Source organism: Sorex fumeus, unplaced genomic scaffold, assembly GCF_029834395.1.
Source record: "Sorex fumeus unplaced genomic scaffold, SorFum_2.1 ptg000008l, whole genome shotgun sequence".
NCBI classification, from domain to species: domain Eukaryota; kingdom Metazoa; phylum Chordata; class Mammalia; order Eulipotyphla; family Soricidae; genus Sorex; species Sorex fumeus.
The window spans coordinates 58,136,206-58,149,568 of NW_026606065.1; the positions used below are offsets into that span (position 1 = coordinate 58,136,206).

Consider the following 13,363-nt stretch of genomic DNA (forward strand, 5'->3'; position numbering starts at 1 on the left):
ACCAAGCTCCCTCTCTGGAGCTTCGCTCGCATCAGGGTCCACCCGTCCCTGGCATTCAGCGGAACGGGAATCGGGGTGGAGAATCTCAGTCCTGGGCTCCCGGTGGCCACCTAGGCTCTGGGCTGGGCTGGGTGGGCTCTGCACGTCTGACCCCAGCTAAGGCGCGCGGCACTGCCGTCTGCGCTCCCTCCCGGGTGGCGCGGAGCTCGGCCGCTTGGCCCCGACGGTGCACCCACCCCCACCTCCCCACCCCGAGCCGAGAGAGCCCGGCTGCTCCAGCTGCAACCTCAGGTCCCTCTGGCCTCTCCCACTGCCCGGCCGGATCCCTTTGCCTGCCTGGAGTGCAGGATGTCGGGCTCTGGGCGAAAGGACTTCGATGTGAAGCACATCCTGCGACTCCGCTGGAAACTCTTCAGCCACCCTTCGCCTTCTTCTGGAGGCCCGGCCGGGGGCAGCTGTCTGCAACAGGATGGCACTGGCAGCTTCGAGCACTGGGGACCCAGCCAGAGTCGCCTGCTTAAAATCCAAGAGAAGAGCGGTATGAGCGCCTTCTGGAAGAAGCCATCCTCCTCTTCCTCCTCCTCGTCCGCATCCTCCCAGTCTTCTTCCTCCTCTGCCTTCAACCCACTGAATGGTACCCTGCTGCCAGTGGCCACGAGGCTGCAGGGGGCACCCGGGCAGGGCACGCAACAGCCAGCCAGGACTCTCTTCTACGTGGAGTCCATCGAAGAAGAAGAGGTGCCAGGCATGGACTTCACAAGACATCACGAGAAAGGGCTGGTCCTGCAGGAGCTCAAAGTGGAGCCCGCCAGCTCGAGCCAGGCAACAGGTGAAGGATGTGGACACAGGTACAGTAAACCCCCAAATGTGGCGTTCAAACCTGTCCCAGTTTCCACTCATTCTCTCCCCTCGCGCCTTCACCCTGCATGCTCTGCTAGTTACTAAATGCAAAACACAGCTGACTGAAAAACTCTCTTGGGAGATATGAGCCCTTAAGGGGTGTTTCTTGTTTTAGATTTTTTATTACCCAAATTGTTATCTCATTAAAAGTTTGCTTGTGGATTTCCATTGGTTACAGACACATAGCTTTTCTATTACCTCCCCCCTCCCATTCCTGCCCCCACAGCCTCTCCCCACCCCCCTCCTGAAGCAGAATTACCACCACAAAATGAACATATAGGCATTTTGGTAAATCTTCTGGTGGAGTGGTTCTCATAGACCTGGCATGATAATATTCTTGGTATTCTTGTCATTGATTTGCGTCAGTCTTTCAGTTATCTGGTGTGTGCATGAGGTGAAACTTGCTTAAATGCATCTCTTTAAGCAAATGCATCAATATTCAAATGCTTCTCTTCCACTGCACTACTAATTAGCTTAGCATGTTATCTAGGTTCCCTGTAGCTTGAATCCATATTCAAAGAGCAATGAACTGGACAAACAGAGGCCAAGGACAGCAGTGCTTTCTTATCCCATTTTCCCTCCTTGGCATCCAGTGTTATTTGAATGCATCACAGGTTACCTATCTATACTACTTTGTAGTTACTTTTGTTGTTATTCGTCTTAGAATCGATGTGTACGTGAGCCCTGTGACTTTCAATTGTTGTGATTTCCTTTTTTGTTCGTTTGCTCAGTATGTAATCATGTATATTTAGGAGAGGGACAGTATTTATATTTTATGTATATTATACTTTTAATTTAGAATTGTCTAACATTCAAGACATAAAAAGTCTTCACACGCATTTAAGTCTGAGTTTTACATTTTTACAGATTTGATTCATTATTATTCTGCACCAGAGCATAACTAGTTTGAACATATAATGAGTTTATAAAAAGACTTGCATTTAGATTCATATGATATCAGAATATATTATTGAGGAAGAAGTAAAGGAAAAACATCAGAAAATGGTAAAACTATGTTAATACATTGAATTATCTTTCAATGAAAAAATCAGAAATTGAAGCAAAGTTTTAAAATGTTCGAGTAATTAAATAAGTTTCTAATAGAGTTCATTAAGTCACAAATATAAAAATAACATGCAGTCACATTTTTAATGACTCTAAGAACCTTAAGATAGAGATAGAAAGATATCTTTTTTCTGTCATGTACATCATGTGACTTAATTTGAAGTTTAAATCTTTGACCATAATCTTAATGGTGGTATTTAATGAAAAGTTCTTATTTTAATGAGGGAGTATAACTTGCCATTTTCAAATATGACATGATACTCATATATTGGAGATTTCTATAAGCTTATGTTTCATTTAGATATTCTTATCACTTAGTAAGATATTTCACCTATAAGCAGCTTGTGTACTACTCTGATGTTATAAGACCATTAAAAATAAATGCTGGGACTAATTGAGCACCTTTATCTAAATATATGTATAAAATTATACAGATATGTAAGTATAAAAGGTTTTTATTTTTAATTTTGGGAATACTCCTTAAAATACTCCTTAAAAGCTAAAAACTTTTGAATTACATTAAATATTAAATAATTGCCAATTTATTGAAATTTATAGCTGTGTGACTCAGTGCAGAACATAGATTTAATTTTAGATTTTTAAACTCTTCACATCACCTTGAAAATTTTAACCTACTGGTGATATTAATGTTTGATGATTTTAAGAAGTTTCCTTTAAAACATGTATTTTTAATAACTCAGTCATATTCATTATGATTCTTGAGTCTTCATAAGACTTGAACATGTTCATGTAAATTGAAGAATATGAAAATAATAATGAAGCATTGGCTTAAATTGTCGTAAATTAAAGGGCAAAAAATCTAACAACTAAAGGGGTACTTACTGATGATACACCCATGTGATATAACTTAAATTTCTTTACTTTTATATATTAACTTTGTATTTTTATTCTCAAAGATTTATAAGTCATGCAAATTCTGAGAATAATGTAAATGCAATCATTACTAATGGAATCAGGGATTCTTAGGAAGGTCTTCCATACAAATATTGAAAACCAGTTCTGATTTTACTTTAAATGTCATACAAAATAATACTCAAGTCCTATTTTAAAAAGTTTGTTTTAATTTTTTATGGGTGGGGGGCTGGGGAGCCATGCTGAAATTCATTGGTGCTGAAGGTTTTAAATAAATTTTAACTTCTTGTTGGAAAAATAAGTTAGTGCTGACTGTGTTTAATATATTTTTATGTGTTTTTATAACTCAGAGTATTGGTACTGTGTTCATTGTAGATAGAAACCACTTACTAAACTTAATAGCTGGCCATTATCAATAAATATTACTTTATTATTCACTAACTAAGGTTAATTTATTACATGAAATTTTATATGCTAAATATACATGAAGTATATTATGTTCCTGGCATGATTCAAACAGGGAATCCATAGGAAGTTTGAAATGAATAAGAATGCCTAAACTACATAAACTCTTCACAATAATTATAATTACTTGGGTTCTTATATTACTCAACAGTGATGCCACTTTTGATATTTGGTACTCTATCAATTTGGACTCCAATGCTAAGATAATATTTCTTAATCTCACCCTCTCTCAGTGCTAGGATCTAATCCAGTGACTCAAACATACAAGACAACTACTCTATAGTTTAGTAGTTCTTTTGAAACATGAATTTATCATGGTGGAGAGATAGAACAGTGAGGAAGGTGCTTGCCTTGTATTCAGGTTGACCCGGGTTTGAGCACCAGCTACCAGTCCCCCTTAGCCCACCTAGGTGCAGAACCATGGATTAGCCAGGAACAACCTGCCTGGGTGTGGCCTAGAAAAATAAAATTGACCCATTTGCCCTTTATTTTCTAATTTTCACTTTATTTTATCTTGCACTACTTGGTAATACAGTTTTAGAAAAGTATCAGTAGCTCAGTCGGTATAATTTGTTATAAAAAATTAAGAAAAATTAACAGTAGCATGTGCATGTAAAATAATGCCTGTTAAATAAAAATTTTGGAATGGTCAAATTGAACTTGAAATGCAAAGAGAAAGGAAAGACTGAAGACAGATATATTCTGCAAAAAAGGTCTTTATCTGTTCCCCCCTTACTAGTCATAAATAATTGCCAATTGTTCACTGCTTTTATTATTATAATCTTAAGAATTTCCACTTTAATAGTAATCAGTTCATTACCTATTGTATCAATCATTTATTCTCTAAACTTAATTGCTATAACTTAATTGTTATTTATTCTCTAAACTTAATTGTTAGAAAGCGTATCACATTCCATATCTATAATATTTGGATATATTTTAGTATGGATATTATATTTTCGTGTAGAATTTTTCAAAATCCTGTGTGAAGTAAACTAGGCATCCAAAAGAAATATTAATATTCTTGCAATTGTGGTATGAGTTGGAGATAAGAGGCAATGTTTAGATGCTTCCATTGAAGTTTTATAAGTTTTCACATAATGTACCTATCTGATTATGGCATTAGATAAATATTCTATATTTTAAGATCTTGAAACTTAGGCATCTCTTCTTTCCTGAATCCTTCTTTCCTTCTCAATTTGCTTCTGTATTCTCAGAGTATAGCTCTCTAAATTTTAGGTTGTGCAAGCCAGATTTCCAGGTTCATGTTTACCATCACCTTCTTTTCTGTCATTCTCAATATTCCTCCAAATTCTGTCACTTCTCCAGAAATTTCTCCTATCAGTCTACTTTTCTCTGACTGCATTGCTAACGTCTTTCAACTCAAGTTCTGCAACAGTCTACATAATTTTTTGGTTCATTTTGCTAACTATTATTTATTCACTATTGCTAAATCAATGAAAATCATAAACACAAAATTAAAACTATTTTTCCACATTAATCATATTCCTTAAAAAATAATGTTTTTGTCAAGGCATTTCCACCATTACTTTTGTTTTATTTTTAGCCACACTCAGTGGTGCTCAAGGCTTACTTATGGCTGCACCTGTGGGACCATGTGTGATATCAGGGATTGAACCTGGATATGCTACATGCAAGGCAAGCACTGTAATATCTCTCTAACCACAAGTCCACCACTTTCTGACCACAATATGTGGTGCCCATTGCCAGCTAGCTAGACCCTGATTTGTCTATCTCATTGCCTTCACACTCTGTCTTTCAGACCAAATGTGCTTTTAAATATAGCCCTGACTAGGGTGTGAGAAGCTTGTTTTTCCTCTTTATAGAGGAAGAGAAAGGTTTCTTCTATCAACTCTCCTGAGTTCATTCCTACTCATTGTTGAGATATCTTCAATATGAGATCCATACCTTTTACAGAGAAGCACTTAAAGATCTTCCAAGAAACTCTTTTATATTGCAAATACAGTTTTTCAACTTTGTTTTTGTTGTTAGAATAACCCTTCTTTTTACTAAATTTCTTATTGTGGCTGGTAAGCAAACATGTGTTTCTATTGGCTGTATTATATGTCACTAATTCCTGTGGCCCAGTTTGTTTTGCTTATCATAGTATCCTTATGTTAGACCATGTAGTTACCCAGTAAATACCACGATGTGAATGAGTATTTGTCATAAAGAGTGACTGATTAAGACCTTGCTAGTCAGATGCTGATTATTTATATTGTATATATTGCTGTTCAGAGCAGACCTTGAGATTCCAGTGCAAGTATCCTTCAGTACAATGAATGCAGAGAGAGATTAGAGGACAGATGTAAACAGGGAATCGATTTGCTCAGAATTTCCAGTTGTAAGTAGTTCCAGCTGGACTTTCGATCTTTGCTTTCTGACTCTAGAATCCATATTAAATTACTTTGCTAACTCTTCTTGCCTTCTTCCTGAACAAATAAACAGTACAAATTGCAATTAATATTATATTGAAGAAACACTTATTCCCTGGGTGGAAATATGCTTGTCTTTTAATATTTAAAGTGGCTTCTCAAAATGATAGTAAAGTACATTGCCTGATTTCCTGAATTATGGTTCACTTAAGATTTGTTGCATATAATTGAAGAGATGAATAATAATCTAACTAGGCACAATGACTTAATTAAGAGATACATAAGAATTATCATAGAAAATTTGCCCCAGAATGTTAGAACAATTGATAGAGTTATCATTGAAAGAGTCTGTGTGATTAAAATCTCATGGAGGTAAGTAATACCTAAGTCAGTTATTTGTATGCATACAAAGGACATAGTGTTGATTCAGGATTGGAGAAATAGTACAACAGGTAAAGCACTTGTCTCATAGGCAGCCAACCCGGGTTCAATCCCTGGCACGGCACATGACCCCAGAGTCCTGATAGATATTATCCCTAATTCCTGATTAGCAGCATGCTTTCAAGTTAACTAACTATAGTAAACATAAAAATATATGACACTTTAAAAATTATCAGTAGTGTAAATGTTGATTTTATATACCATCTAATATAGTTAAGTATTTTGTGGCATTTGTAAAAAACAGAATTCTCTTGAATTTCTCTTGAATTAGTATAAACCACATAATAATAATAATAATAATATAACTTTTTATAGTTTATCAGTGCAGGTGTATTGAACCAATAATATCACCTATGCAAGGCATATACTCTAACACTGAATTCTATTCTGTGGCGGCTTTTCTACTTTTAAGATAAATTTTGAAGATGCGAACACAAAATTGGAAGATGCAAACAGAGGTAATCTCAGTAGAATTAAATTTGGCTTTAAGATCTTTTAGGGTCAAGTATTTTTAAAATAACCATTACATTATGTAGGGTTGATATCAGTGGTATCAAGATGATCAAGATTATCAATGGTGATCTTGAGGAGAGAGAATATATGCTATAATTTTAACACAACCTGTTTGAATCATAAGCCTGTGAGATAATTATTTTGACTAAAGACCATGGTCCAGAAATAGTGACTTTGGATAATGAGCTAATAGAACCCAATCCTAATAAAGAACAGTATACATTCAGCCTTTCCCTTACTTTAAGTGGCCTTATTCCAATTCTGATCATTTATTTGCAGGAAAGAAATCTTTCAGTTCAGTTTCATTTTACACATGCTGTGATATTAAATTCTGGTAGATCATCTTGGTACTTTATATGTTAGGATATATGCACAAAGAGTCAGGAGAAAGCATGAGAACTTCAGATGTGACCCAGCCTTCAACCCCCTTAAAAAGAGATACAAAAAGTACCTGCAAAACTTTGTCAAGTTAACCACAGGAAAATGAACGATATGATACATGCTGTTATATTTTTAATGCAGTAGGTTTACGTGAAAAAAATGATAGCTTTAACACATGGGGAGGGGGCATAGTCCACATCTGGAAGCGTGCAGGGGTCACACCAGACTTTGTACTCAGGAATCAGTGTTGGTGGTGCTCTAGGAACTAAAAGCAGTGTGGGGAACCCACCATCATTGGGCCAAGTGTGCTAACCCCTGTACTGTGTCTCTGGTTCTTAATGGAAGCTTGAAGTTGACAGAAACTCAACTTGGATAGCATAAAAAAAATTCTATTCTCACTTCTTTCTTCCTCATATTTCACATTACCAGTTGTTGATACTGTAATTTGTGTTTTTTAATTATTAAATATTCTATAGAAAATGATTCTAATTCACTTCTTAAATATATTTTTTTATCTTTTAATACACTTGCTCTTTTTTAATTTTTATTAGTGAAACACCATGAGGTACAGTTGTAGGCTTACAAATTTGTGCGCGTGGGTTTCATTCATACAATGACCAAGTACCCATCCTCCACCAGTGCCCATTTTACACCACCACGGATCCCAGTATCCCTCACATCCCCATCCCCCTCTGTGGCAGGGCATTCCCTTTTGTTCTCTCTCTCCTTTTGGGTTCTGTGGTTTGCAAAAGAGGCATTGAGTGGCGATCATGTTCGGTCTATAATCTTACACTTGCTCTTTAACATTCAAACTAGAATTGCAAATTATTTATATATTCTTACCTACAAATTTTACTATTGATCTATTTTTTATCAATGTACTTTCATTTTAGGGTGAAGAACAGTATTATCTCTTATAAGGGGATGTTAAGTAGAATGAACATTCTTAGCTTTTTTTGTTTGGGATGGGTTTAGTATTTGTTTCTGTAAGAGGGTTTGCTAGATATAGTTACTTAGCTATATAATTTTCACTGTTTCAATTATGTTATTCCCATCTTTCCTAATACTTGAATGAGACTCTGTACTATGAAGTATGCTGTGAGTGGGTGGCATTGCTATTTAGACTTTACCCTAGATTCGTGAGACTGGTTCCTGACTGGGAAATGTCAATATAATTAGCAATTCGAGGGGACTTTAGATGCCTATTTTGTTGTTGTTGTTGTTTTTTGGGTCACACCTGGTGATGCACAGGAGGCACAGGAGTTACTCCTGGTTCATGCACTCATGAATCACTCCTGGCCCTGCTCAGGGGACCATATGGGATGCTTGGAATTGAACCTGGGTCGAACCATGCAAGGCAATCGCCCTACCCACTGTACTATTACTCCAGCCCCAGGTGCTTATTTCTTAAGTTAAGGCCACTCAGTTTTACTGAGTTATAATCTCTCATGGTACCTCTGTTCATTTTTTAGGCTAAATAACTATTGAGACAGGAAACCCAACAGGTGGGTAGGAGGAATGCTGCTTGGGTCCCCTATTTGAGGTCAGTATGCTGAACTTGGGCTGGAGCGATAGCACAGCAGTAGGGTGTTTGCCTTGTGTGCAGCCGGCCCGGCCCAGCCAGGTTGGATTCCTCTGCCCCTCTCGGAGATCCTGGCAAGCTGCCGAGAGTATCTCGCCCGCACGGCAAAGCCTGGCAAGCTCCCCGTGATGTATTCGATGTGCCAAATACAGTAACAACAAGTCTCATGACGGAGATGTTACTGGGCCCGCTCAAACAAATCGATGAACAACGGGAGGACCGTGACCATGACACTGAACTTGAAGCAAGCCCAGATTTTCTGTTCAATTTTGGAATTAGACATCATACCCCTGTTTCCACACCCTGATTTGCTGTAGTATAAGATGCACAGCTACCGTGCATGTCATGTCATACTTCCCAATGGAGCAAAACTGAAAGTTAAGCATAGATATAGGTGAAGCTTCAAACTTGCTTTCCTGCTTAGTGTAGCCATAGAATAGGCTTCACATATAGTATGACATAATGGCCAAAGACCCTAATCAGTTATAATGCTAATTTCTCATTCCAGAGTGTTAGACAACTCCCTCAGACATCCAGAGAGGCTGATAGAATGTATCTCCTGAAAAAAATCTGAAATTTATTGCATTCTGCCTTATGGCAAGAGGGATGGTTCTCACAGAACTCGCCACTCACCCTCTGATTGTCTTCAAAAGGTGTTAGAGTTCCAGCTCACTCAGTGGATTTTGCCACATTTAACTGGAACATGGAGCTTTGTTTAGACTTTGGAATAAGTAGAAATTCAGTCTATCAAGATTTAATAAATGCTTGCTCTAAGACCCCTTGCACTTATCTCTATTCAGTTACGTATTCCAGTGGCTGAAATACAGATTCCCCTTTGTGACTTTTTGAGATGAAAACTGGGGGCTTTCTAGAGAGTTTCTCTCAACTTGGGGGAACCTTGCCTGTATACTTGGAACTCATCTTTTACTTTGGGGAAAACAGGTGGTCATGGGAATGCTTTAATGAGGCTCTGTATCAGTATGAGAAAGTGTGGGAGAGGTGAAGCAGTTAAAGGAATACTAACTTCTTATTTATTATGCTTAGTTATTGTGACCCTTAGCAGAACTTTAGACTTCTCCCTCTGCTTCATTCTGTGACTTTCCCAGTGGTTATCGTTAATATACAGATACTAATTAGTCTCATGAATGAGTCTGAACTCCAGAATTTTCCATACAGCCATCCTGATAAATCACTACTCCCAAAATTTCACATATTCTAAGAATTTAGTTATTTAAATAAAAATGCAAGCTAATTTAGAATGTCTTCCTCAAATGAAGTACTAATAAATAAATAATCATTTATTATATAATTATATAATTTTTATATTTTAATCAGTGATTTATTTTAAAATAGTTCCATTGATGAAAGGGGTCGTGGAAAATGTTGGAGAGACTTGGAAAACTGGTAAAGGGATTGATCATTAGCTTTGCAAATGTAAGATGGCAAATTCAATGGTTTTATATCATTCATTTCATTTCATTTCATCATCCTGTTAATCGTCGATTGCCTCGAGCAGGCCCCAGTAACGTCTCTTTCATCCTAGCCCTGAGATTATATTCACGGCTCTTTAGGAGAATGAGACCCATCATTGTTACTGGTATTTGGCATATTTGGTACGCCACGGGGAGTTTGCCAGACTCTGCCCTGTGGGCAGGCTACATTCGATAGCCTGCAAGTTTGTCCAAAGTAGGAATGAGATAATAAGATGTCATAAAGAAAAGTTCTGATAAGATGTCTCGCGGCCGCGAATGTGGCCGCGCGGTTCCGGGATCTGGATTTTATAGTCTCTGAGTCTTGGCCGCTGATGGGATTACACGGCGCCAGGGGGCCAGGTGGTGGGTGTGACCCCCGCCTACTGGAATTTGGAGGATCTGGGTGGAAGATGCTCGACTCCAATTCGAGTAGGCTTGGAGGTCTCAGCCCCGGAACCCGCGTGGCTTTGTCCCTATTATATTATCATATAATACCTTTGTCCTTATTATATTATCATATAATACCTCAATGAAATTTAGTTATAAAAAAAGACAAAGATATATGCAAAATAAATCCTAAATCCTATAAGAATATTTTAGATTATGGGGAAAAATTTTCTTTCACTCTTCATTAATCAATGTTTTCCTGAATTATGTAAAGTTTATAAGTTTACTCTAACTCGGTGTACAGTCACTGAGGGAATAAAGGCAAGATTCTGAAAGTGTGTAGAGACTTCAAAATATTATTCCAGAATAGTTGAAGTAGTTATGTGGGATCCACAATATCAGACTTTTTAAAAATAGATTTAAAAATCTATGCTGTTTCACATTTTTCTCTCAGACAGAAATTTAGGCTTTTGTATTATCATGTTCAATTTCTTTAGTAATTTTTGCTTAAATATTACTTAGCAAAACAAGTAACCACACAAACTATAATATATAAAAATGATACATATGTATATGATGTTATATAATGGAAGAGTCAAGTTGACTATTAAAGAAAATGCTTTATATAATAATCCATCTCTAATTTTGAAATAAGATAAAAGGTAAAGGTAAAGGCTCTCCCGTTGTTCATCAATTTGCTCGAGCAGACCCAGTAACATCTCCATTGGAGATTTTGTTGTTACTGTGGCATAGCGGTAGGGCGTTTGCCTTGCACGCAGCCAACATGGCCGACCCGAGTTCGATTCCTCCGCCCCTCTCAGAGAGCCCGACAAGCTACTGAGAGGATCTCGCCCGCACGGCAGAGCCTGGCAAGCTTCCCGTGACGTATTCAATATGCCAGACACAGTAACAACAAAGTCTCCAATGGAGACGTTACTGGGCCCGCTCAAGCAAATCAATGATCAACGGGAGGGCCTTTACTTTACTTTACTTATTATCAGTTCAGACAGAGAGAAGGAAGAAAATTAGGAATATAGGTTTAGCCAAAATTTAGATGTTCATTAGAGATTTAAGTAGAAAAGTTGGGGAAGCATGAGTTTTGGAGAGGCCAGGATACAAAATTGTCAATTTTTAAAATAATGACTACAGTACTATTGTAAACTTAGATTTTTAAAAAAAAATGGCAATCTTGGGCCTACAGTTGAAATAAGAAACAAAAGAAAATTAGACTTTTAAAAATGATTCTCTGAATATTCCGAGTTTTAGAAATATCATATTAACTCTTCTGTGCCTCTATGTATGCAGCAGGTTTACAAGTCTAACTTCACCTCAATATCAGAATGTCACATAAGATTGCAGTTTCTATTATTCTCACTCAGTTTTTAGTTTAATAATCTGCATTAACTTATAGTTCATGATTCAGACTAGATAATGTAGCAACAGTTTCTCTTATATATTCCATTTTTTTCCCAAATCAACTCTTGCTTCTTTTCACCATTTATTTACTCATTATGTAATAAACTTTGCCAATCTTAGGACACAGGTGAAAAATCCTCCTTTACCAAAAAACATCTTATAATGTCTGTGAATTACACTGAAACTGGAGTGTCTAATGCTTTCAGAGTTTCAACATATGGAATAGAGGAAAGCATTTCTCCCAGTAATGTACATAGCATTGGAATAAAGGACTCATTTTACACAGCATTTACCTCCAAATTCCTATTGATGACCACTGTAATCCTTGAAGTTATATCATATCGCCCCACACTCTTTTCAGAAGCTGTCAAATTATCAATTTCTCCATTTTATATTACTACTTTTTTCATTATAAATTAATCACCATATTAGACCTGTAAAAATAACACTTCATGATTTGCTATTTCTTTCCTTAAGTATATCACAAACAAAAAAGACATCAGTGTCAGAGAGAAAGAAAGAGTATGGTGGGTACTTGCTGTGACTGTATCTAACCTGGGTTCAGTACCTGGCATCATATACAGTCCCATTAGCAATTCCAGGAGTGATCGATCCCTGAGCAGAAACAAGAGTTATCCTTGAGCACTTGCTGTTGTGATCAACAAAAATAAGACTCATATTTAAAAAGCATATTACTCCTAGAATTAAAAAGATGAGAAAAGCAGAGAATAAACTGGTATAATAATGAATGAAAAGAAACCTGAAAGTTAAGGTGCCTGCATAAAACAAACATTTAAAATAATCTTAATAGATTAAAAGTCATGAACATGTAACCAGTAAGACCCCACAGATGCTTCCTCTTATGAATTCTTGTATTTGTTTTAATATCGTGTTAGTTCTCGGGCCAGGGAGAGATAGTACAGATGGCAGGGCACTTGCCTTGTACAAGGCTGGGCTAGGTTCAATCCCAACATGTCATATGATCTCTTGACTCCCCCTGGAGTGACCCTTATTGCAGAGTCAGAGTAAGACCTGAGCACTCTCATGTATAGCCCCCAAAAGATAATAATAGAAATAATTATTTTTACTCTCTTATTAAATTAGGGACCCTCTACTTTTATTTTTTTACTGAGTTCCAAAATTATGTTGTCCGTTCTAGGTATTTCAAGTCATCTTTTTCTCTTGGGTCATATGCATTTTTAACTTATCTCTTGAGAACTCTGCTAATCGTTGTAAAGCTTTTTTAGTTTAAAATTTTGTTTTTGTTGTTTTTCTTTAAACTGAATCACAGTCAGATACACAATTGCAATGTTGTTCATGAATGGGTTTTAGTCATATACTGTTCCAACACCTGTTCCTTCACCAGTGTACGTTTTCCACTACCAATTTCCCCAGTTTTCCTTCCCACCCCTGTACACCTCTACAGCAAGCACGTTTATCCTCTCTCTATTCTCTCTCTTCCTCTCTCTCTG

At 37.1% G+C, this 13,363-nt stretch overlaps 1 protein-coding gene across 1 annotated transcript in view; it reads left to right on the top strand.

Annotated features, from left to right (window-relative positions):
- The first annotated feature begins 324 nt into the window (after positions 1 to 324).
- The window catches only part of KLHL1 (kelch like family member 1), a 321,085-nt gene continuing 308,046 nt past the window's right edge, over positions 325 to 13,363 (top strand). Inside the window, exon 1 of the mRNA XM_056109709.1 lies at positions 325 to 848. Within this exon, the coding sequence (XP_055965684.1) occupies positions 349 to 848 (500 nt within the window). The 5' untranslated portion in view covers positions 325 to 348. The remainder of the gene's footprint in view (positions 849 to 13,363) is intronic.